At 31.5% G+C, this 26,067-nt stretch overlaps 1 protein-coding gene across 4 annotated transcripts in view; it reads left to right on the top strand.

The window, feature by feature from the left end:
- The window catches only part of LOC114327363 (H(+)/Cl(-) exchange transporter 7), a 58,149-nt gene extending 40,046 nt beyond the window's left edge, over window positions 1-18,103 (top strand). Inside the window, exons 11-15 of one of the 4 annotated variants that reach the window (XR_007699660.1) lie at window positions 2,186-2,344; window positions 5,332-5,415; window positions 5,474-5,554; window positions 7,771-8,214; window positions 9,214-18,103. Coding sequence is in view for 3 of the 4 variants with exons in the window: in XM_028275954.2 (XP_028131755.2) it covers window positions 2,186-2,344; window positions 5,332-5,415; window positions 5,474-5,554; window positions 7,771-7,872 (426 nt within the window). In the remaining variant the exon portion in view is untranslated. Of the gene's footprint in view, window positions 1-2,185; window positions 2,345-5,331; window positions 5,416-5,473; window positions 5,555-7,770 lie in introns of all 4 variants that reach the window. The other 3 variants (XM_028275954.2, XM_050657207.1, XM_028275953.2) reach the window with 3 other exon arrangements.
- Window positions 18,104-26,067: the final 7,964 nt, after the last annotated feature.

Raw genomic sequence — 26,067 nt, 5'->3', positions numbered from 1 at the left:
ATTAATAAACATGAAAAATTTTTTTATTGACTATTCGTGTATTGTTCCCGCGAATGCATATGTCTGCAAATTTTCACTCATTTGCATTGAAGAAAAGGCAGTCAAATTAACGTCTAAAGATTTGACGCAAACTATTGAACTAAATAAAAGCGTTTAAAAAGGTGATTGCGTTTATTTTCAAGTTACCCCGCTATTTTCAAGTAGCCCCGTTTTACGGTACTGATACAAACATTAATTGGAAATCACCAAAAGGGCCTAGCCGGGTAAGATGATGAAAAGTGCCCCCAACTCGATTCGAATTCCATATAGGTCACCGTTTAGCATATATAGTGAAACTAACTTTCTGAAATTTTTAGCCCCCTAGGTGGTCATGTGACCCACCTAGAGCCTAATTAGGCTTTTTAAGTTTTTATTTTTTATCTCAGCCGCATCGAGAACTAGCGAAAAACTTTAAATAAAAAAGTTGTAAGCTATAAAAAGTTCTGTCCGAAAAAAATTTCTTTTTTAATTTTTGGCGGGAAATTTAAATTCTAGAACGATTTTAAAATTTTAAATGAGTATAAAAAAATAACTAAGACATTCGTTTTCACGAAAAAAATATATAACGTGTATTTTTGCATAATATTTCACGCTGAATTTTTTCAAATTTTTAAAATTGGTGAAACGCACCTGTAAAAATAAAAAACCGCATTTTTTCGGTTTTTTTTCGTTTTTTGATACAATTTTATACATATTTTTCAAAAAAGGTAATACCGTCACTAGAATAGGTAAAAAACTGAAAAATAATTGGGGTTTGCTTAATAAAAATTTTTTGTAATCCCATCCATTTTCAAAATACAGGGCGTTGAAGAAAACAAAATTTTACACATTTTTTACGATTTTGCCGAAACTACTGGCAACATTGTAATAAAATTTGGCGAGTTTTAAGAGGTAGTTGTTGTGCATTTTTTGACATACAATTAAGAATTTTATATTTATCATTGGCGCGTATACGGGTAATAGTCTGAACTTTTTAAAGCAAAAAGATAGTACGCCACTGACATATTTCAAATTAACAATCCTTTTTGAATTCCTCGTTTAATATGTGACAAAAAATCTATCTTCCTATTTTTTCATACGACGCGCCATTTTTATTCAAAAAATAAAACATCTTAACCCTTACAAAGTATTCGAACTTCTATTAGTAGTTTCTACATCTACATACGTAAACTCGTACGTCCATTATAAAAACTAATTCGAATACTTTGGAAGCGTTAAGATATTTTATTTTTTGCAGCAAAACGGCGCCTCGTATGAAAAAATGAAAAGATAGTTTTTTTATCGCAAATTGAATGAGAAATTTAAAAATGATTATTAATTTGAAATATGTCAGTGGCGTACTATCTTTTTTTCTTTGAAAAGTTCAGACCATTACCCCTAAGCGCGCCAATGATGAATATCAAATTGTATGTCAAAACATGCACAATAACTACCTCTTAAAACTCGCCAAGTTTTATTACAATGTTGCCAGTAGTTTCGGAAAAATCGTAAAAAATGTGTAAAATTTTGTTTTCTTCAACGCCCTGTATCTTGAAAATGGATGGTGTTACAAAAAATTTTTATTAAGCAAACCCCAATTCTTTTTAAATTTTTTACCTGCTCCAGTGACGGTGTTACCTTTTTTGAAAAATATGTATAAAATTGTATCAAAAAACGAAAAAAAAAACCGAAAAAATGCGGTTTTTTATTTTTGAAGGTGCGTTTCACCAATGCTAAAAATTTGAAAAAATTCAGGGTGAAATATTATGCAAAAATACACGTTATATATTTTTTTCGTGAAAACGAATGTCTTAGTTATTTTTTTATACTCATTTAAAATTTTAAAATCGTTCTAAAATTGAAATTTCCCGCCAAAAATAAAAAAAAAAAATTTTTCGCCAGAACTTTTTAAATTTTACAAATTTTTTATTTAAAGGTTTTCGCTAGTTCTCGATGCGGCTGAGATAAAAAATAAAAACATAAAAAGCCTGATTAGGCTCTAGGTGGGTCACATGACCACCTAGAGGGCTAATAATTTCAGAAAGTTAGTTTCACTATAGATGCTAAACGGTGACCTATATGGAATTCGAATCGAGTTGGGGGCACTTTTCATCATCTTACCCGGCTAGGCCCTTTGTTCAGTTTGCAAGTAAATATCTGTTTTTAGAATGAAGTAACCACGTACGGACGTATCAGAGGAATAATTCTTAGGTCTCAGTTGGTGGTGATCTTGCAGAAGAAAATTTTTAACGAAACAGTTGATGTTTGGTACAATATTAACCCATCCTTGTTTCGAGATTCTTATCCGAGGTACCCAACCATAGAGGTAAGAATGTTTAACATAAAATGTTTAAATTTAGGTAAAGAAAAATAAATAAAAAATAGTTAACTACAATCAATTTATTCTATCATGGACGACCGGTTTCCATACTATAATTTACAATGCATCCTTAGTAGGCCTGAGGATGCATATGTTATGGAATTAGTTATAAATAAATGTAAGGTATTTTGTACAACAAATTAATCAAACATTAATATGTCGTGTGGTGAAATAAATTTAAACAACAAATATAACACTTTTTTCTGTCATGCATTAGAGTTTTCCACTCTTGCAAAACTTCTGTAACTATAACTATCTCTGATACTGTTTCACAATTTTTTTTCAAGATATTTTTATCAAAAAATCATTTGCAAGTTAAAATGTGGCTTATAGTCTAAGATACGATATAAGGTCGATTTGCACCGATCGGTTTAATGGATAAAAATTATTGGATATGTAATTTAGTATGTTAACAATTACAAAAAACAAGGGTTGCATGATCTAATCTTGTTCTAACTATAATTAATTAATAATAAAAAAATGACATTTTATTATAAATTAAAAAAAACTTTTCGACCCGGGTAGATAGTTTTTCAGATTTTTTAGGTCATTCTAAACAAAAAAAGCCTTTTGTAATTTTTCTCTAAAGTTGATCGTTTTCTAGTTATAAACAATTTAAAACTGAAAAAGAACGAAAGATGACGATTTTCAAAACTCAAAAACATAAGTATAAAATCTCATATTTGAAATTACGAAGTACCTAAATTCAAGTTCAACCCTTTTTTTATCAGTTATTGATAAGTCTTTTGGACTTTTTCATTCTGAAACATTGTTTTTTAGTTGTTAATGCCCGTCTCCCCATAATAAATCTTTCTCATTAACAATTAAAAAAATATGTTATAGAATAGAACATGTCTAAAATTCTTATCGAGACCTGATAGAAAAAGGTCTGAACTTGAATTTATGTTGATGATTACAAAAATGATATTTTTACTTGTGTTTTTGAGCCTTGAAAATTGTCATCTTTCGTTCTTTTTTCAGTTTTAAATTGTTTATAACTCAAAAACGATCAACTTTAGAGAAAAATTACAAAAGACCTTTTTTGTTTAGAATGATCCAAAAAATCTGAAATAATATCTGCTCAGGTCGAATTCTTTTTTTAATTCATAAAAAAGTGCCATTTTTTAATTAATAAATAGTTATAGTTAGAACAAGATAAGATCGGGCAACCCTTGTTCTTTGTAATTGTTAACGTGCTAAATTACATATTCAATAATTTTTATTCATTAAACAGATCGGTGCAAATCGACCTTATATCGGATCCTCTACTATACAGGGTGTTTCATTAATAATTGTCCATATAGTAACTGGAGAAACCTTAGCACAAAATACGAAGTTTTAACCTAAAACACTTAAATAAAATGTGGTTGGTTACTGAGTTACAGGGTGTTTTATCTAAAAATTTAAAAACTATTTTTGCTCAGCATTTTAAAACTATTCGACGTATCCTTTTCATACTTGGCAGAAAGTGCGACTACTAGACACCCTACCAAATTATGATAAACACATGTTTCTAGCTACTACCAGAGGCGTACGACAGGGGATAGTAAATGGTTGACCCTTCTCAAATTCTACGTCACTGGTGGAATTACTATTTTAGTGCCATTTTTAGATTCTCCAATACTTTCTACGTAAATAATATACTCTTCATTCTTAACGATAAAGTCATTAGTTTTCGAGATATTTGAAGTTGAATATGAAACGGCACAGTTATTTTCATTAATTTATGATATGATTCATAGTGATTAAAATTTAAAAATTATTTGTACCCAGTACTTTAAAACTATTTGGCGTATCCTTATCATACTTGGCAGAAAGTGTAGGTATTGTACACCGTACTAAATTCAGATAAATAAACGTTTCTAGCTACTACCAGAGGCGTACGACAGGGGATAGTGGCTGGTTGACCCCTCACAAATTCTACGCCACTGACGAAATTACTATTTTAGTGTAATTTTTTGATTTTGCTATACTTTTTGTGTAAATAATATACTCTTCATTCGTAACGATAAAATGATTAGTTTTCGAGATATTTGAAATTAAAAATGAAGCGACGCAATACATTAATCAAAATAACCGTGTCGTTTCATTTTTAACTTCAAAGATCTCGAAAACTAATGACTTTATCGTTATGAATGAAGAGTATATTATTTTCATAGAAAGTATTGGAGAATCCAAAAAATGAACTAAAATAGCAATTTCGCCAGTGGCGTAGAATTTGGAAAGGGTCAACCATTCACTTTACCCAGTCGTGCGCCTCTGGTAATAGCCAGAAACGTTTGTTTAACATAATTTAGTAGTTTGTACAGTAACTATACTTCCTGCCAAGTATGAAAAGTATATGTCAAATAGTTTTAAAATGCTGAGCAAAAATAATTTTTAAATTTTTAGATAAAACACCCTGTAACTCAGTAAAGAACCACATTTTATTTAAGTGTTTTAGGTTAAATCTTCGTATTTTGTGCTAAGGTTTCTCTAGTTACTATATGGACAATTATTAATGAAACACCCTGTATATTATTTCCTAATTAGAATAGTAAACTACATAAATGCTACAAAGAAATAGCTTCATAATAATATTTTTGAAAAATTTAAACGCAGACTGAAAGATTACGTTATTACCGAGGGCAGAAAGTCCCTGAAAATTTCTATAATGTTTATTTTAATAAGTTACAGGGGTGAAAAACTAAGAGAAAATTTAGTGTAATTTTTAATTTCAAATATCTCATTCAAAAGAAACTTTTTATTCATTCTAAGGGACTTTCGACCCTTGGTAATAATGTAATCTTTCATTCTGCGTTTAAATTTTTCAAAAATACCTATTAGTTTTCTCAGGATTCGAAAAAAAATGGATGCATTTAAAACACATTGGCCCGAAATTTTGCACCACGCTCTTAATGTTTTAACTTTACTTAAACTTTTTGTTCTCTTAGGATTTAGAATTAACTGACGACGAAAAAACATGTTCGATGGATCTTAGGCCGTTTATGAACCCATCTCCTTACACAGTTTTACATGTAAGTTATAATTGATTGCAAAAAGTTACTATTTTTTATTTACAATTGTTTTTGTTAGTCTTCCTCGCTGCCAAGGATGTTCAGGCTGTTTAGAGGTCTTGGACTGCGCCATTTGCCAATTGTCAATGATACAAATGAGGTAAGTCTTAAGTTTTTTAAATCACTTTCGCGGTTATTTATCTTTTTTACCTGATTTTTTCTTTTTGATAATTACTTTTATTTCTTTTTATTCATTTAATGCCTGGTTGCACCAACAAATCTTAGGCTCCAACTTAGCCCAGCTAAGCTTATAGATAGGGCTCATCTATCTTAACACGTCGTAAGTGATAAGCTTAAGATGCAATCTACGTGGAAATCTATTGTGGCAAGCTAAAAATTGATCTAAGACTCAATCGTGCAACGCGTATGTTTCATAAACTGAGCTTAAGCTACTTCTTAAGCTTAAGATATGTTACTGCACCCAGGCATAAATGTATTGATGAAAAGAAGATTCTACATCTCTGCAGTTACCCTGTAAATGAGTGCAATTTCAGCCATTCAATATTCTCAGTCACATATAATTGACTCCCATTTCAATGCATTTATGTGTTGACCAACGACATAGATGGTATAAATAATTTTATCGCCAACCGTCACCAAAGTCATTCATTATTGTACTCATTTGCCGCCATTTGCGGCAGTAAAGTAACACTTTATTGTACTGAAAGAAGAATTTTGCTTTACCTGCCGCGATTAATCAAATTAAACGAGATTAAATGTAAGTGGTCGATGGCAGTAATCGATTTTTTATTTGAGTGAACTTAAAATTTATTTACTTTAGTTATTCAAAATATTGTACAAAATTTACGTTATTGTTAACTAAATTTATGTCAGAAAGTGAAATTCTGTAGTATTTTGCAATTATATTCATGAAACATAAATCAAAACTTTACAGATTTCCATTCTTGTATTTCGTGGTTCATCCATTGCTTTTCATCCTCTTCGTTTTCCCTCTTTGGTCCCTGAATTTTTCTCATAATTTTTCTCTCAAAAACTTTCAGCTGCTCTTCTTCTCTTGCTGTTAATGTGAATGTCTCCAAAGCATATAGCACTATTGGTCTTATGGTCGTTTTGTAGATTTTCATTTTTGTATTTCGGCTTATCTTCTTATCTTTGAAATTTTTTTTATTTCTGTAGAATGCTTTGTTTCCTGCTTGAATTCTTCTTTTCATATCTGCATTTTCATTTCTTCTGTTGACTAATACTCCCAAATATTTGAATGTTTCAACCTCTTCGAAGCTGTGTGCGTCTATTGTCATTTCTGTCAGTTGCGTCTTCTTTATTTTACTTAGTTTGGATTCGTTTTCTATTTCTTGGAAGGTTTTCTTTAATGCCCTTTTATCTGTTGCTACTATGGTTATATCGTCCGCATATCCAATTATTTCTACTGTATTTTTATTTATAGTTCCTGCGTTTGACAACTTTTTTATTATCTTGTCTAAGATAGAATAAATAGTACCGTTGAGAGCGCACCTCCTTGTCTTACTCGATTTTTTATTTTTATTATTTCTGTTCTCTCTCTTCCGGTGTCTGTTGTTGCTTGGGAAGCTCGCATTGTCATTTCTATCATTCTTATAATTTTATTTGGTATTTTGCTCTCTTGTAAGTCTTGGATCATTTTTCTTCTACTTAGTTTGTCAAAAGCCTGTTTAAAGTCTAGGAAAAGTATATGTGCTTCTCCGTCGTACTCGTATGTTTTCTCTATCGCTTGTTTTAGTCACACACACATTCATCTTTCGGAATATAATAATAGCCGTAAGTCAAACGAACCTAAATCTGGTGAATAGAGTGGATATTGTTATAATGTATACTTTAATTTACTGTGTGTATTGTCTTGACGAAAAATATTTGTTTTTTCTCTAAACCAGTTTTTTTCCCACAAATTTTTACATCCAGCCGGTTCAAAAGGTTGCTTTTGATTAATTTCGTGGTAATCTACGAGTAAAATTAGTTTTATATGACAAAATCTTGATACTGAATACTGATTACTTTGTTAGCTGAAGTTTCATACCTGTCCATCACACAGCAGTACCATGTATAAAAAAAGTAGAACAAGGAAGCCAGCACCGCCATCTCTTGTCACACGACAAAATGTATTAAAACATGTATCGGGCATTGAAAATTCTAAGAGATGGGAACTAATAACTTTATGTAGTTTAAGTTTATCAGAAGGCGACGATAAACAACTTAAACATAAGCTGTTGTGGGCTCTAGCACGGTGAAACTGTTATTTTCAATGCGCAAAGCAAATTTTTCATAATTGCCATCGATGTGAGATTTGATAATGATCATGTTTTTCTCTGTTTTTTTTTTTAGGTGGTTGGTATGGTGACCAGGAAAGATTTAGCTCGATACCGAGTATGGAGGCATAGGGGCCACATGGGGGTAGAAGAATTGTTTATTTCCAAAGAGGTTTAGATTTAAAGGCTGTTGAATCTTATGAAGTATTAACAGAACAATAGGAAATTCTATTTTTATATTGAGATGTATCTATTTTTAGCTTTTCAACCAGCGACTTTCCAAAGAAGTGATGGTCAGATGTGCATATTATTTATATAGGAAGATTTTTTTTACGTTACAGTGATATACAATTGCGATGAGATTTATATGAAATGAACAGTGGGTTTTTATATAAAATAAGTATGACAATACTTGGATTAACACGTTGGCTGCCGTAAGACACAAATGTTGTATCTAATGTTGTTGTTGATAACAGCCGCGTGACACACCGTAGTTGTCTCAAAAGCATAGAAACGGGCAGTGGCGGCTCGTCAGAGGAGGCAAGGGAGGCTCAGCCTCCCCATAAATTTTTTACACACTCTACACTGTTTTGTTTATTATGAATCGCGAAAACAACAAGCACTCTCACTATTATACAACGTGTAAATTCCATATTATCACTAATTATCCATACGTAAGGAGCATTAGCATTATAATGCATGATCGCGTCTCAGTTTTATTACATATTATTGTAGGCAGGACCCTGGGTTATCCCGAGATGCATGAACGGAGCACGGAGCCGAGAAGCCCAGCAGTCTCCGTTGCTATTGCTCCGTGCAGCGCAGCAGGCCTTTAAGGAGACCCGGTCTCCTAACAGTGGCATCTACGGTGCCATCACACGCTGCCCGGAGATATACCAAGGGAGGCAGAATAGCTTCTCGGCTCCGTTGCGTGGTTGCGTGCGTCTCAGGACAACGAATTTTAGGGTCCTGACTAAAAATAATGAAAAATCTAAAAGTGCGAATTTTGTTATGAAATTTGGTATGTGGGGTTATAATAATATTTGGAACAACTTACTCAAATAACTTTTTCCGATATATCTCTAACTCAAAGCAAAATATCGGTAATTTATGGTGTTTTTGAATTCGCAGTAGGCCGCGTTTAGAATTAAAAAATTCAGTTGAGTATCTTAAAAAATTTGAAGCTTCATTATGTATGGACTGCAAAACTTCAAATCTGTATTTATTTTGATATGCGAGGTATCTATTTACAAATAGATGGAATTGTTAACAAATAAACGACACAAACTTTGGTATTAAACTTTTATAATTAGACTAACTATTTTTAAAATGATATGATATCATGAAATTATGAATTAAGATGATATTATGAAATGTAAATAAAAAATGGTCAAAAAATGGGGCCTTAAATTACATTTTTTGGCGCATTTTTTTGCTAGTGCAAATTTGTCTAGATATTTTACAGTTAGGTATAGCCTCCCCTATTGTAAAAATCACGAGCCGCGACTGGAAACGGGAGATTCATATGCATAATATTATGGCAGCCAATGTGTTAATCTTAATTAAGGGATCTTAAAACTATTAAGTATACCGTGACAATTTTGTTTATTTTTATGTCTTTTTAATATTGTTTCAGATTTTGATAAAATAATACCAGACAATAAATGCATACACATTATGTCAATACGTACAAACAACTCATTTTTATACATGACTAACAAATTTTACCATAATTTTCTCATGCAAGCTTTACGAACCTACCACATTTAAGCCTGGATCCCGCGTACCAAAAAAAGTTGATTAATAGCAAACTGAAAATTTGTTAATAGCTTAACGGTGTCTAGACGTACAAAGAAAAAATGTTTGTCCGACAAATATGTTGGGCATTTTACTAAGTCCGACACGTAGAACATGCCAAACGACAGGATTTATGTTGGTGGTAAATACCAGTCTTATTTTTGCATGAGAGTTTGATGAAAGGGTAGCAAATCAATTGGAAGTTCTGTCCGACAAAATACAGGGGATGTTTTTGTAGTCTGAAGTTCGAAACCTGTAACCTGTTCCAGTGTTCCCGTACATCAAGGTTTATCCGACTAGACACCGTTAAGCTATTAACAAATTTTCAGCTTGCTATTAATCAACTTTTTTTTGGTACGCGCGATCCAGGCCTATTATCAACAAATGTTTCTTCACCTCGTTAGTATAGTACGTCTTTTAAAAAGTATGTGGAAATTTTAGAAATGTTTCCTATATCTGGAGGTTCGACATTACAGGGTGATTCATTAAGAATTTCCAATCTCTGAGTTGTAAATTCTAACCTCAATATATTAAGATTTAACCCAAATTGCTTAGATAAAATATGCCTCGTTACTAAGTTACAGGGTGTTTTATTTAAAAATTTAATAAGTATTTTTACCCAGTACTTTAAAACTATTTGACATATCCTTGTCATACTTTTCAGAAAGTGTAGTTACCGTACACCCTACTAAATTATGATAATCAAACGTTTCTGGCTACTACCAGAGGAGTACGACAGGGGACAGTGAATGGTTTACCCTTCCCAAATTCTACGCCACTGGCGAAATTGCTATTTTGGCACAATATTCTACAATACTTTCTAGATAAATAATTTCCTCTTTATTCGTAACGATAAAGTCATTAGTTTTCGAGATATTTGAACTTGAAAATGAAACGGCAGAGCCATTTTGATTAATGTATTGTGCCCCTTCACTTTTAACTTCAAATATCTCGAAAACTAATGATTTTATCGGTACGAATGAAGAGTATATTATTTACATAGAAAGTATTGTAGAATCTAAAAATTATGCTAAAATAGCAATTCTATCAGTGGTGTAGAATTTGGGAAGGGTCAACCATTCACTTTCCTCCGTACGCCTCTGGTAGTAGACAGAAATGTTTATTTAACATATTAATAGGATTTATTTAGCTTTTTAGCTATTACATTACAAATAAACATTTACATATATTTAAATAACTATAACTTAAAAACGAAAAATCAACTAATTCTTAAAATACAATTTTTTTAACCTACTTTTGAAGACTTTAACATTTGGTGAATCTTTTATGCTAGATGGTAGACTGTTATATATTCTTAGTCCTTCAACAAAAAGAGTTTTTTCCATGGCACTTGTATTGAACCTTTTAATATGATAATTATCAAATCTTAAATTATACTGACCTAACAAAAGTGATCTTTTAATGACATAATTATTGAAGTATTGAGGAGCTTGCTTGTTAATAATTTTAAATATTAACACCAAACATGACTCAGTAATAAGCTGATTAACATCTAAAAAATTTAATGTTTCCAGCATAAAGTTTATAGAGGTATACTTGCTACATCCAAGGACGATTCTCATAGCTTTATTTTGAAGCAACTGCAAACGATATACCTGTTCATTTGAACATGAAATAAACAGTGACATACAATAATTAAAATGCGGAAATATTATTGTATTATACACAACCTTCCTAGACCATCGGGAAAGCCCTTTAGATATTCTAGAGAAGTAACCGATTTTTTTACCAATTTTTTTACACAGAAAATTTATATGTTTGGTAAAATTTAACTGTGGATCAAATAAAATTCCAAGATATTTAATTTCATCTACATAGCTTATTATATCTTCACCTATTTTAATACTAAAATTTCCTTGATTAAATTTAGAACAATTTATCTTAGTACCCAAAATCATACACTTAGTTTTTTGAGCATTTAGTTTCAATTTATTTGCCATCAACCAATTATTAAGAATATCTAATTCATCATTTATTGTTTGAACTAAATTATTAAAATCTTGTCCAGAGACAAATTAATTATCATCTGCAAACAGATTTACAAATGAATGTTTAAGATAGAGATGTAGATCATTTATATATAAAACAAATAATAATGGTCCAAGAACGCTTCCTTGGGGAACTCCATATATAGTACCTATTTCGTCTGAAATATTATTATTTACTTTAGTTTTTTGACATCTACCGTTTAGATAATTTTCTAGCCATTAACATATATTAATTGCGTGTGCAGTAGCTACACTTTTTGGCAAGTATGATAAAGGTATTTAAATTACTTTTAAGGTACTGAGTATAAATAATTTTTAAATCAAACATCGCTATTACATAAATATTAACTATTTGTATCTAGTACTTTAAAAGTATTTGACATATCCTTATCATACTTAGCAGAGAGTGTAGGTACTGTACACCTTACTAAACACTGTTAAATAAACCTTTCTGGATACTACCAGTGGCGCACGACAGGTGAAAGTGAATGGTTGACCCTTCCCACATTCTACGCCACTGGCGGAATTACTATTAGTGCATTTTTTCGATTCTCCCATACTTTCTATGTAAATAATATACTCTTCATTCGTACCGATAAAATCATTAGTTTTCGAGATATTTGAAGTTAAAAATGAAGGGGTACAATACATTAATCAAAATAGCTCTGTCGTTTCATTTTCAACTTCAAATATCTCGAAAACTAATGACTTTATCGTTAAGAATAAATAGTGTATTATTTACATAGAAATTATTGGAGAATCGAAATATTGCGCTAAAATAGCAATTCCGCCAGTGGCGTAGAATTTGGGAAGGGTAAACCATTCACTGTCCCCTGCCGTACGCCCGAAACGTTGATTTAACATAATTTAGTAGTATGTACAGTACAAAAATTTTCTGCCAATTATGACAAGGATATGTCAAACAGTTTTAAAGCACTGGGTAAAAATAGTTATTAAATTTTTAAATAAAACACCCTGTAACTCTGTAACGAGCCACATTTTATTTAAGTGATTTGGGTTAAATCTTAATATTTTTAGAATATACATCTCATGGACATTCTTAATGAATCACCCTATTTATGTTGTCGTGATACTATTGATGAACGATATTTTCTAAAATACTTCTTTTTGTCTCCGAATGATGTCATCTTCAGTGACAACTGATAGCAGGAGTAGGTTCATCAGAACGTTAGCTCACTGAACAGATGTCTTCACACAGTGTTTTGGCAGTTGGATATGCAGGAACCAAGAAGAAGCTCCGAAAGAAGATGTTAGACCACTGAGCTGATTTCGTCATACAGTCATTTGTAGGAAGCTGCCAAAAAGATTGGTAAAGATAATTTTACGGCAAATATTGAAAATATTCTTTAAACTCTCACATTTTTGTCTCCAAATTTCCTCTTCGGTGACAATTGACAGCAGTAGTAGTTTCTGCGAGACGTTAGCTCACTGAGTTGATCTCTGAACTGTACACTCTTGTACAGTTTTTTAGCAGTTGGATGGATATTAACCCATTATCGCCGAGAAAATTTTTTTGTTTTCGACAAAATTTATTAAAAATCGTTAAATGTAACAGTATTCTGTACAAAACGTAACAAGAATTTTTTTTGTAAATAAAATAATTATTGAGAAAAAAACTGTTCCCATATGGGACTACCAGGCGCGAACCCGATAGATGTTCGTTAAGAGTTACTTGGTAAGAAAATTGCGAACAGTCAATACAAAGGACCACGTCATATTTGCAGCACATTGTTCCCCCTCAACTTAAAAATCCAATCCGTGCGCATCTTCTTCTTTTGTTTTCTGGTACAGAAACCACAAAATATTTAATCTCTCGTACCAAATATCTCCAATTCGATAGTCACTTCTTGCAGCTGTGGACACCCTTCCTGGTGGTTTTGGTGGGATTTTATATCTTATTAGATACATTTGGATAATTGCCCGTGTAAATTACAATTGGCTAATGGTACGACCAGATTTCCTATACAACTTCCATGCATTTTTAATGTTCGCGTCCAGTAGGTATGTAAAATAGGCCAATACCATTTTTTGGAACGGATTCCAATTCGATAGCAAGATAAATCGCTAACCATCAAATCAGTGCCACCCATATTATTATTCTATTTTGAAATAATATTTTAGACCTCGGAACAACAATGTTTTTTAACCTGCCTTAAAAACTTTTTAACAGGTCTAGTTGGTGTAATCTAAAAAGTTCTAACCAGCATACTTTGAGTTATCAGACTCTGGAAAATCATATACTGTAGAAACCAAATCCCTTTCTTAGCAAAAATTTGCATTTTGCTGCAGCGTGAACATAATTAGACCTCTATCAGTTGGCGCAAGTGGAATTGCTCTGCTAGTACGTGGTGGATTCTTCTACGATCGTGTCTTAAGCAATGCTTTCGATTCTAGTATCATTCGAAAAACAATTTCCGCACCCGAAGACAGCTGGTTACGATTTCGACTATCAGTAAAACTTGCGTCATCTTCATCTGCCGAATCTTCGTCTGTCAAAATGTTTGGAGATTCTATGTAAACGGCAGAAACATCTTTATTACTTTCGTTTTCCTCGAAAGCTATATCAAGATCTTATTTCAAAGAAATTCCTCAAAAATAAGAAAAGTAAAAAAGAATAGTGAAAACAACATATTCAGTAAACCGCCTAGCGGTTCCATTTGGAAACACCCATATTTTTGGCCTAATTACGAAAAAACCAAAAGATGAAATATCATGAAAACCCGTACAAGGTATTTATTAAAGTTTGTAGAAAATCTTTTGAAAATAAAAACGAGGATCCTAGTGCAAAAAGTAATAAATAAAATACACGAAACGAATGACCATATTTTGCCACAAACAAAACGAACCGTAAATTAAAAAATTTATTACACTGGAAAATAGGTATAAAACTAAATTTGAATTGCTCATTCAAGAAGAGGTAACCTTGAACTACAAATAGGCCGAATCTCTCTGCGAAATTTTACCTAACAATATGGTAAATAGTTGGGTAAATAGTTAATGGGTTAAGCTACCAAAAAGGATTGGGAAAGATAATTTTATGGCAAATGTTGAAAGTAGTCTTCGAAATGTCACATTTTGTCTTCAAATTTCCTCTTCGGTGTCAACTGACAGCAAGAATAAATCCCACAGAATGCTAGCTCACTGAGCTGATATCCTCATACAGTTTTTTTGGCAGTTGGATATGCAGAAATCAAGAGGAAGCTTTAAAAAAAATATGTTAACTCACTGAGCTGAGTATTTCACTTCGGTTAACACTGACAGCAATAGTAGTCTCAACCAGACGTTAGCTAACTGAGCTGATGTCCTCATGCAGTGCTTTAGCAGTTAATTGCACACCAATGCTATTTATAATTTCCATAAATATATTCTCCCTAATAGTATGAATAAGAACAAAGTTCCACCTACTTTCTAGGCTATATTATATTGTTTAGGTTTGATGTATATTTTCCTTAAATGAGTTACTGTTACCATACGTATTTAGGTATGATAATTTTGTGATATTTTAGTTAAGCCTCAATTTTTTTAGACAAATTTAAATTTTAAAGGTCATTTAATGTATTTAGTGATTTTTTTGTGTCCCCTTAGCTGGATTGTAGAAGTTTCGCTACAGATTAAAAGTTCACATTTTATTTCTATTATCTATAAAAACAGTTCTCGAATATTTTATTTAGTTATAGGTATTTTGTGGTGCCCCTGTAGCTAAAATGGTATGAGTTTGGCTAATAATTCAAATGGTCTATTATTGTTATAGTTACGTACATGGAATTAGTAGAAAGAAAATACTTAACAATTTAAAAAATTCGTCTTTCTTCTTTTTTTCCTATTAAATTTGCCCCATACCTAAAGAAGATATCTGCCTCTGACATCTCTGAAAGTTTTTTACTATTATTTTTACGCTTTTAACAGAATTTTTTTTATTTTTTAAGTTATAACCTGGTTACTTATTTTTTATGGTCACCTTGTACCTGAACTAAATACATTAAATGATTCTATGAAAACCGAATTATACTATGTATTTACGTTTTTCCTATATCAGTCACCAACGGTTTAAAAACGGTAAATTTGTTACAGATCAAATGTAAATTTACACGGTTTGATTATACGAGGGTGGTCTGATTAATTTTTTCGTGGAACTTACAATACATATAACCACGCTGTTTTTTTGGCTTCACATTTATGACAGACGTTATGTGTTGGATAACGTATGTTAAAACCGCAAGAAAATTGTTCTAATGTAACCCTACTTTTACGTCAAACCACCTCGTATATGCTTACCATAGACATATATAATACCTAGACTGCCCACTGCAATTTAAAATTGTTCCCCCAGTGGGATGGAGAAAAATGACTGCAAACAGTGTATGCATCTCTTTCTGATTGGCGGGCTTTATCAAATCGGCGGCAGTGAGAAAGTCACGTAGTCGATAAACCCAACGTCATTGGATAAACTCCGTCGATTAGAAAGAGATGCCTACCCTAGGTATAACATTTTCCCCCGTCGCGGTCGCACTGAGGGAACAGTTTTAGTTTGCAGCGCGATGCCTAGGTACCTACATATTAAGTTTGTTCTATAGTTGATTTTTTAACCAAGAGGAGTAAACTAAAAAGACAGATTCACACCCAAGAAAGTTACTAGAAAAGTCACCAAATTCATCTTCTTTTTTCGTTGATCATATCAGCTTTCGATGATAATCCATACATCTTATTGGGACCGTGCAAGCTCGGCAAAGCGACCTCTATTTCTACGCTCTGTACTTTTATTCGCACTTTTAATTATATTGGCCAATTATATTAGTCCTGGTTGCTGGATAATTGTCAAGGCCATAGTCCAAAAAAATAATAAGAAGAAAAAATAAGATGCAGGTTATGTTATGCAAACGTAAACAATTGTATGTAGTAAATAAAATTAGTTATTAAAATACAGTACTGCAAGCAAAAATACAATTGATTAAATTTACCTTTATATAATAATTGCATATCATATCAATATTGTGGAGCAATATATAATTTTTCTGCTTCAATGACAGAAGGTATGAAATATACGTCAATTTGACAATTTCAATTGACAATATGAATTATTTAAGATAGTTTCAATATTTCTCCGCGACTCGCGCACGGTCGTTTCTCGTTTCCCTTCCAAGTACTTGCACACCGCGAATATTATACTAACACATCGCTAAAGAGTTCTAAAAACAACTGTTTTTATATAAAAGTAGACTAAAAATCTAAAAATTAAAGGAATAATGCAGAAAACACAAAAAATCGTCGATATACTTAATTAACCTATAAAATGACAGAAGTGCCAAAATTTCATAAATGTCATTAGTGTCAAAATTTAATAACAGTGAAGTAAACTTGCCTGCGGTTGGACCAATTAGAAACAAGCATTACGGCGCGGTAAATTTGAATCACTCCTCTTGGTTAAAAAACAAACAATAGCATGTAGTTTGGTATTGTTTGACTCCAGATTATTATACTGATTTCCAGCGCATGTTCAATCCACAAACTGTTTTTGTTAGAACGCTTTTTTATCAGATAAAATACCAACGTCGAATATCAAATAAAATTTCTGTTCTGTTTATTATAATTTTGAGGTTAGATTAGAAATATATTTTTCTTATAAGTAGTAAATAATGGTAAGTAATAGTCAAAACATATTACTTTCATTTAAAATGTATAAACCTCAAACAAATAATTCCACTGCGCAAGTCACAAACTGAAAATCCGAACAAAATCCACAAACTCTTTTGACTGTTTCAAGCCAAAGTTTGAAAGTTTTGTTTGAAAGTTTTCAAATCAAAATTTACTTTCGTCAGAAAAGTCGACATAGGGCCGGTTGTTCGAACGCTAATCAAAAAATTGATTATAATCAAGTCCTTTAACAACCATCAAATAACAAAATCCGTTGTTCGTACGCCAATCAGTTGATTATAATCAATTATGTTAATTATTATCATTATAATTAACATAATTTATTGATTAATGACATAATTGATTAATTAACATAACAATTATTAACATAATTGATTAACTAATCAATTAATCTCATAATTGTAAACAATTATGTTTTGAACTGTCAATGTCAAGTTGACATTGACAGTAATTAAATATTTGATAATGATCAGTTGATTCCAATTTTGATTAGCGTTCGAACAACCGGCTCTAGTAGTTTCAAACTAGTAATGTGTATGATTGAACGCCATCAAACAAATGCGCATGCTTCTGATAATTTCAAACCGTTTGAAACTGATGCTAGAACAAACCTATTATAGTCTATGATGCTTACAGTATTATTAACCGTTTATAACTCTGTAACTGTTTTAAATCGATATTTTTATAATTTATTATTATTTTAATCGTTTTTACTTTAATTTTTTTGCAAACTGTACAAGTAACACAAATGTTCAAGCCAATGCAGTTTTCAAACCAACTGTCTACTCCAAAGGTAGTCCTAGTAAATATTTAAGTATCAAAACAGTTTATATTTATTTCATTTTTGTCATTTTTAGTTTTATTATGTATTAAATATTTACGAATTGTTAAAGGTTTATGCGTATAGCTCAATATATGGTTTTTTTTATATCTTGTGACTTGTATTATATTATCCTTTAGGTCTCCCAATATGAAAAAAACACTGCCTCAAATCACTTGGAGAAAATCTTTGATGGCAGTAGAAATTCTTGAACTCATGGAAGAATCGAGAAAACGTACCCTAAAGCAATAGACCTGAATAAACACAATGAAATTCAGAGAAACATCAGAAAGAAAATTCCGAGGGGCAAAAGACATGCTGGAGAAGCTAGGACAAATACTCCCCGGACAAAAAATCTCCACAAATTATCCCTGGACAAATAATCTCCACAAAAAAATCCCCAAGAAATATTTGCTGCCGAATAGTCCTCTAAAAGTTTTCCTGTGAATGCAATCGACGCAAATGTTTTTCAGCCTCAGTGCATGAGAGTACCTAATAGCAATCGCCATAAAACCGTTTTTCGTCGAGCTGGGCGTACCCAAGAAACTAACTGCGGTAGTGCAAATGGGTTTAAGTAACTCCTTAAGTAACAAAGTTAGAATAGGGGAAAAATATCAAGTGCTTTTGGCGTAAATTCTCGCCTGAGACAGGGAGATCCGTTGTCCCTATTGTTGTTTAATAGGCCATGTGAAAATTTATCCAAAAATCAATCTTGGCATAGCTGCTCGGGGAGAGGCCAGATGGGAGAAAATCTGTAGGACTGCCTAGAAAAAGGTGGAAAGATGCAGTCAAAGAATATCTGGAGAAAATGGGAGTGAAACAATGGGAAATAGTGGCACAGCAACGACAAACACGAAAGGCAATAGTAAACGCAGCAAAGACTCTCGAAGAGTATAACGCCATTGATGATGATGATGATGACTAAATATTTTTCAACGAAAACATTTCGTTTATAAATTTAATATATTATCGTTTATAAATTTAGTGAATTTAATTATTATATAAAATAAATAAAATGTTCAAAAATACAATTTGAGTATATTTTAAAAGCAATAATTTATTAACAGCTTTAAAAAGGGTTATACGAGTATACGGCCTCCCGTTTATGATAAATGGACTGTTCCATTTGCTATGAAATTAAAATATAGTCGGTTCGCTAAACTCGACACAACTGGCTAGTAATTTTAGTAGGTAATTTTTTTGTTTTTTGCGAATTTTGCCAAAATTACTAATTACTTAGTAATTATTAACTAATTAGTAATCATTTTTCTTGCCAAATTGGCAAAATTATTGACTAAAATCACTAGCCAGTTGTGTCTGAGTTTAGCGAACCGACAGTATATGAAATAATATTGTTTGTTATAAAAAATTTATGGCCTGATATGTGCATAATTACATCCTTCTAACGGAAAAAAAATTGAAGATTTTTCTCAAATTATGGATACCAACATTTTCATTTATAACTCTTTTATTTTTAATTTGATGAAGAAAAGTTATTCTTCATAAAAAGCTCTTCATGTTCTAAGATTTATGATGCAACCATCATATATAAAATTTTATTAATTTTATACGAGGTATATAAAAAATATGAACTTCGATCAAGAGTAAACTACCTTTATACACACACCGGCAAAATTAGCCGAACACGTTAAAAATGGGACATGTTTGATGTCCCGTATTTCATAAACCACTGGTCCGATTTGAGTGATTCTTTTAGTATGTTATAGCCTTATTATTTAAGAATATCGGTGTAATAATATTGTTGCTAGACAGGTAAATGTCATTTTATACCGGGTGTAACAAGCATACTGTGTTTTTTTCTTAAAGTTCGGAACGCCCTGTGGAATATTCCAGAATGTATAAAATATTAAACTTTAAACTCGTTTGTAGAATTATGCTTTCTTAACATTTTCTTTTTTGATTCATTTGCTTATGTTGGAAAATAAAAAAGTTATGTGCTTTAACAACTAGCCATATTTTTTATCAATAAATCCTCATAGTAGGGGAGAAAAGTATGCTAAATTTGCAATTACTCGAGCGATCTTGTGACCTGGAGTGGATTGTGAAGAGTGGGTGCTACAACCAAAAAAAGTTAAGTTTTCCATAAAGTGTGGGACTCTCCATTTTTCAATTTAATTTTCCATTTCCACCAATCGTTTTTTCCGATTATAGCGCTATTTATCCATAAAAGGAAAAAATGTTGCGAATAAAAGTTGCTTATTTTTACGTCAAGGATCCAAATCTGCAATAAAAATTGGGGCTCCTATTTTATATTTTAATGTAACCCCCCACCCCACCTCCGTGGGGGGTCGTGTTTGGTGCCATTCGGTAGATTTTTGAAAAATATTGAATAGGTGTATTTTGCAGTTTTACGATCTGATGTTCATTTCGCAAAATATCGCAGGGTTCTTATTTATAATTTTTAATTTACCCCCACCCCTCTCCGTGGAGTGTCACGAGCCACCACGGAGGTGGGGTGTGGTATTTAATTTAAAATCTTAAATAGGAGCCCCAATTTTTATTGCAGATTTGGATTCTTTACGTAAAAATAAGCAACTTTTATTCGACATATTTATTCGAATTATGGATAGATAGCGCTATAATCGGAGAAAAATGATTGTTTCAAATGGAAAATTAAATTAAAAAATGAAAAGTCCCCCACTTTATGGAAAACTTAACTTAACCTTTTTCTGATTTTAGCACATACTCTTCACAATCCAATAGGTTTCCATAACTCTCGAGTAACTGCAAATTTAGTATACTTTCCTCCCCTACTATGAGGATTTATTGATGAAAAACATGGATAGTTGTTAACGCACATAACTTTTTTATTATCTCACATAAGTAAATGAATCGAAAAGGAAAATGTTAAGCAAGCCTAAGTCTACAATCGAGTATTAATTCTAATATTTTACATATGCTAGAATATTCCACAGGGTGTTCCAAACTTTAAGAAAAAAACACAGTATGATTGGTACACCCGGTATAAAATGGTATTTACCTGTCTAGCAACAGTATTATTACAACGATATTCTTAAATAATAAGGCTATAACATACTAAAAGAATCACTCAAATCGGACCACTGGTTTATGAAATACGAGACATCAAACATGTCCCATTTTTAACGTGTTCGGCTAATTTTGCCGGTGTGTGTAGTTCATAACATTTAAATTAGAATGATATAATTGCACATTAAAACATAATTATTAATTCTAAACTACTTTTCATAATAGCAATTTTCCATATTATGAATTAAAATAAGTAAATAAACAAAGTTTTCGTTATGATAATGCTCGCATTTTTAGCGTGTTTTTTTTTAAGTTAAATTTACAAAAAGGAATCAGTTTTTTTGCATTATAATCAAGATTATCGTTTTCATTACGAATGGGCAATGTGACAGGGTGAGCAAAAGATTTAAGCGAATAATTATAACATGATTTCCACAGCCTCGGCTCATTCCCCATATCTTCCACGATTTTTGAAAAAACTGACAATTGAAATTAGAAATTTGGTAATCGAAATTACAATTCATGTTTAAAGGGAAAGGAGCAAAATGCAAAATTTTGATGCCTGTCAAAATTTTCGAATCCTAAGAAAACTAATAAATATTTTTGAAAAATTTAAACGCAGAATGAAAGATTACATTATTACCGAGGCCCGAAAGTCCCTGACTTCCGAAACTTCTATGTTTATTTTAATAATTTACAGGGGTGAAAATAAAAGAGGAAATTTAGTGCGATTTTTAATTGCAAATATTTTATTCAAAAGAAACTTTTTATTTATTCTAAGGGACTTTCGGCCCTCGTTAATAAAGTAATCTTTCGTTCTGAGTTTAAATTTTTCAAAAATAGGTACTTATTAGTTTTCCCAGGATTCGAAAAAAAATGAATACGTTTAAAACACAGAAAATTTTGACAGGCGTCAAAATTTTACATTTTGCGCCGTTCCCCTTAATTTGAACTGCTAATCATTATTTTCGTGCCGAAAAACGGTTTTATGGCGATTGCTATTACTCTTATGCAAAGAGGTTGAAAAACATTTGCGTTGATTGCATTCACGGGAAAACTTTTAGAGAACTATTCGGCAGGAAATATTTCTTGGGGATATTTTGTCCAAAAAAATTTGTGGAGATTATTTGTCCCAAATTTTTTGTGGGGATTTTTTGTCAAGTGATACTTTGTTGGAATTTTTTTGTTCGGACCACGTCTACCTTGAACTAGCGCTCAATTCCTACTAGCAATAGGGAACTTGCATAAAATTTTAAATTCGAAAAAAATGTTACAAATCACAACAGAACATAATTTAAAACATGTATCAAAGATAAAAAAAGTTTTGCTTGTCTTTCGTTTTGCCCCTAAAGACGATTAAAAATTCATATTATACCAGCTAGGGCTTACAATACCGGGATTCCGAATACCGGAATCCCGGACGATTTTTGTCCGGTATTCGATACCGGTATTTAAAATAAAGATACCGGCATTTCGGTATTATTAATTTATAAAAAGTGAATTGATGCACAATAAACTTTCTTCTAAAATATTTTTTGCTATTACAAGAAATTATTTTTGAAGATTAGCAAACAATATCATTGTAAAATAGTTATTTTCCTAACAAGTGCAGAAAGTCATTCTTTTCCGCACGCGACTGAAGTTTGCCGAACGACGCGAAGCGGGAGTTCGGCAAGCAGTCGAGTGCGGAAAAGAGACTTTCTGCAAGAGTTAGGAACAATATTTTTTCTAAGAGTCTTTAAAAAATTACCAAATCTTAATCAATTAATTTAATTAATATGAAAATACATACACAAATTAATTCTTTGACAAGGTTGTCAAAACCAAACTTTCAATATAATTAGTTAGCATGACGACGATCTTGGTTTCCATGACGATGATTCAAAACGACTGTTATTGTCTACCGATTTGACTTTCGAATATTATGTCAAAATAATTTTATTTCATCGAATTGTCGCGTTAATTTCATTAAAACAGGAACACAATAAGATATATTTGAAATAAATTAGTAAATAATATCTAAATATTAGTTTATTGCATGTATTATAATTACTTTAAGGCCATATTAACATACCTAAATTAACACGCGTGCAGAAAAGTAAAAACCGCGTGCGGAAAAGTAACACGCGTGCGGAAAAGTGAAACTTTCTAACTAAAATGCGTGCGCGAAAGTAGACATTTTTGCACGCTCGTAGAAAAAATATTTATTAAACACGTTTATTAAACATACAAGTCAAAAGTATAGCGCTTTCTAAAAGTGCGAATGTCGTTAATTTAAGCCGAAGGGTCATATCAGTTTTACAACGAAATTATTAAATCTCGTCTATACAAATATGTAAATAAAATGAGTTATATAAAAATACTTAAATATTTAAAATTAGACTACTTTATTTTATAAATAAGCCGTAAGATTTATTAGTCAAAATTGTTTTCACATTTTCAGATCTATTTTTCATTTTTTTTTGTATTGTGGTGTATAAATTAGGGTCACTTATTTTTTGAATTATTTATAATAATTGAAAATATATAGCGGTCTAAATACATAGTAATCTATATTAAATATAAGTCACAGTAAGTTAATCTTTGTATTAATGATATGCGTGTTAAAAAGTACATTTTTAAGACACTCATGTGAATTGCAGAACTCGCTATCGCTCATTCTGCAAACTTTTACGTGCTTGTCTTAAACGTGTACTTTTAACACTTATATCATAAATGACTATTAAAGTTAAATTCATTTACAAATAGCAAATTTTATAAGTAAAAGTACTATCCTATTATATGCTAAATTTATCCTAAAATCAAATATATAGTTTTTTCTATTTGCACATTTTTTGTATCTATATTCCTACTCTCTATGTAATATTATAAACAACATCTACTCATTTTAAAACAAAGTGTAATAGGTTTCATATATTATTTAATAACAAGTCGATATAACAACTGAGGATAGCATAAATACTTATATTTTTTATTCATAATTCCGGTTTTAATACCGGGATCCCGGTATTTGAAATTTTAAATACCAAATACCGGTATTGAGATTTTGGCTCGGTATTGTAAGCCCTAATACCAGCCAGCCCAAAACGCGTCGTGACGTCATCGGGTTATATGTTTACATTCTGAACCAACAAAGTAAACAAAATTGTATTTATAATAATTTTAAATTAGACATTATAAACGTCAGTAGAAAATACAGTTATGTGACAATACAAAGTGTTTTTGATCGTTTGAACTATTCATAGAAAACTTGTACTTTTACAAAATGGTTTTATTTTCCATAGTAAACATTCTTTCCTTTCCTTCAATAACTATATCAAACTCTAATCTCAACAAACTGGTATATATTATTACAATGACATACGATAAATGTCATTAGAATATAAATATTTTTCCCTTATTCCGCGACGACGAGCTGGCCAAATACCCAAGTAGGTGAAGGCCAATAAATTAAAGAAGAATATACCTAAATATAACCATAAACGGAACTATATAAGGTTTGTTCCAACACGACCGAGAACCGTCACGAAACGGTAATGCTCCTGCGCAGTAAACAAAATCCGTTCCAACAAAAATATGATCGTCATCGGATTGTCCTTCCCACTGTTCCAACAAGAATTGTGATCTTTCGGTGACGGTTTCGTGATGATCATTTCAGTAATCGGGCAAATGCATAATGTGCTGGTTGGACTGACTTGCGCACTAGGACTTAATTCTTTAAAGTTTTTGAGCCTTTGATCGCCTAAAAGCACACAAGCTGTCACCAATAAAAATGACAAATATATGATTACCGTCATGGGACGATAACTGGGCGATACAATTACGAACATGCGCACAACAAACGGTACAAGTAGTTTCGTGACGGTTTCTGGACCGTCCAAAAGTTCATGTTGGAACAAACCTATTGTTAAACTATGTGACGTCACAGGTCGTTTGAACTATTTTAAAATACAGAAGACTTTAAATTTGTACTTCTAAGTTATTATGAGTTTTTGAAGCGTGAAATTTTGGAAATCTCATTTTTATACAAAACTGAACATTATTATGTAATAAAAAAATGTGCAAGTTCCCTATTAAAGTACAATGTGCATGTGCAACAGTGACACGGACCCTTGCCACACGCACTGTCTGAAAACTTAGTCTGGCACAGATCAGTGCCATGCGCAGTGAAAGGGTTAAAAGCAAAAATATTGTCAGCCGGGATAAGTTCTATCATTTTTTACCAAATTCAAACAATGTTCAATAATTTTCAACATTTTATTTGTTACAATAACAACATAGGTATAGAATAGTTTTGTACAGGAAGCTAAACAGAAGTTATATATTAGTATTGACTCTTACAGTTCAGTCTTATTTTTAGAAACAGTTTTACAAAAATGTTCGTAATCTCTTAAAGACAGTCTATAAATATGTTAAAGATACAAAATAATCTTTGTTTCGAGACTTTAACAAGTGTTGTGAAGAATTGTTTTGTAAGTATAAAAATTAGACCTGTATTAGGCTCATATATATGATTCGATACCTCTAAACAAACAATTAGAAGAATAAGAGTATAATTAATATTAAAAATATACAATTTTACAGTATGTGTAAATACTATTATAATATTTAAGTCGCTAAAGATATCTTGACAAGGTTCTTAATATTTCTGAGTAGATGCTATATAACTTTCAGACACTGTTCTTTTTGGATTATATTTTTGTCACAGATCGAGAAAAAATCTTTCACCACTAATTAGTTATTAAACAATTTCTTCTTTGTACAAGAGGTGTTTTTTATGACCTCCATCTACTCCAGAAACGTAAAAAAGATGACTAGAAGACAGTAGACATGTCCAAAAAAGAACTAGAGTCTTTCAGATACGAAATAGACAATTCTCCTTCCTTTTCTTTTACATATCTAGGCCTATGATTTGTCATTGTTTTTTTTTCTAGTACTATTTTTTTTAATTTCGTACCAATTGCCCAGTTGTTCTTCTGTTTTCTCTACCGTTTCATTTTTAGTATCTTTCTTTGATATTACTCTTGGAATTTATTTGTGTATTTCAATGTTTTTGTACACAATT

This window comes from Diabrotica virgifera, chromosome 7 (assembly GCF_917563875.1).
Source record: "Diabrotica virgifera virgifera chromosome 7, PGI_DIABVI_V3a".
Taxonomy (NCBI): Eukaryota; Metazoa; Arthropoda; class Insecta; order Coleoptera; family Chrysomelidae; genus Diabrotica; species Diabrotica virgifera.
This window is presented reverse-complemented; position numbering and strand designations above follow the sequence as displayed.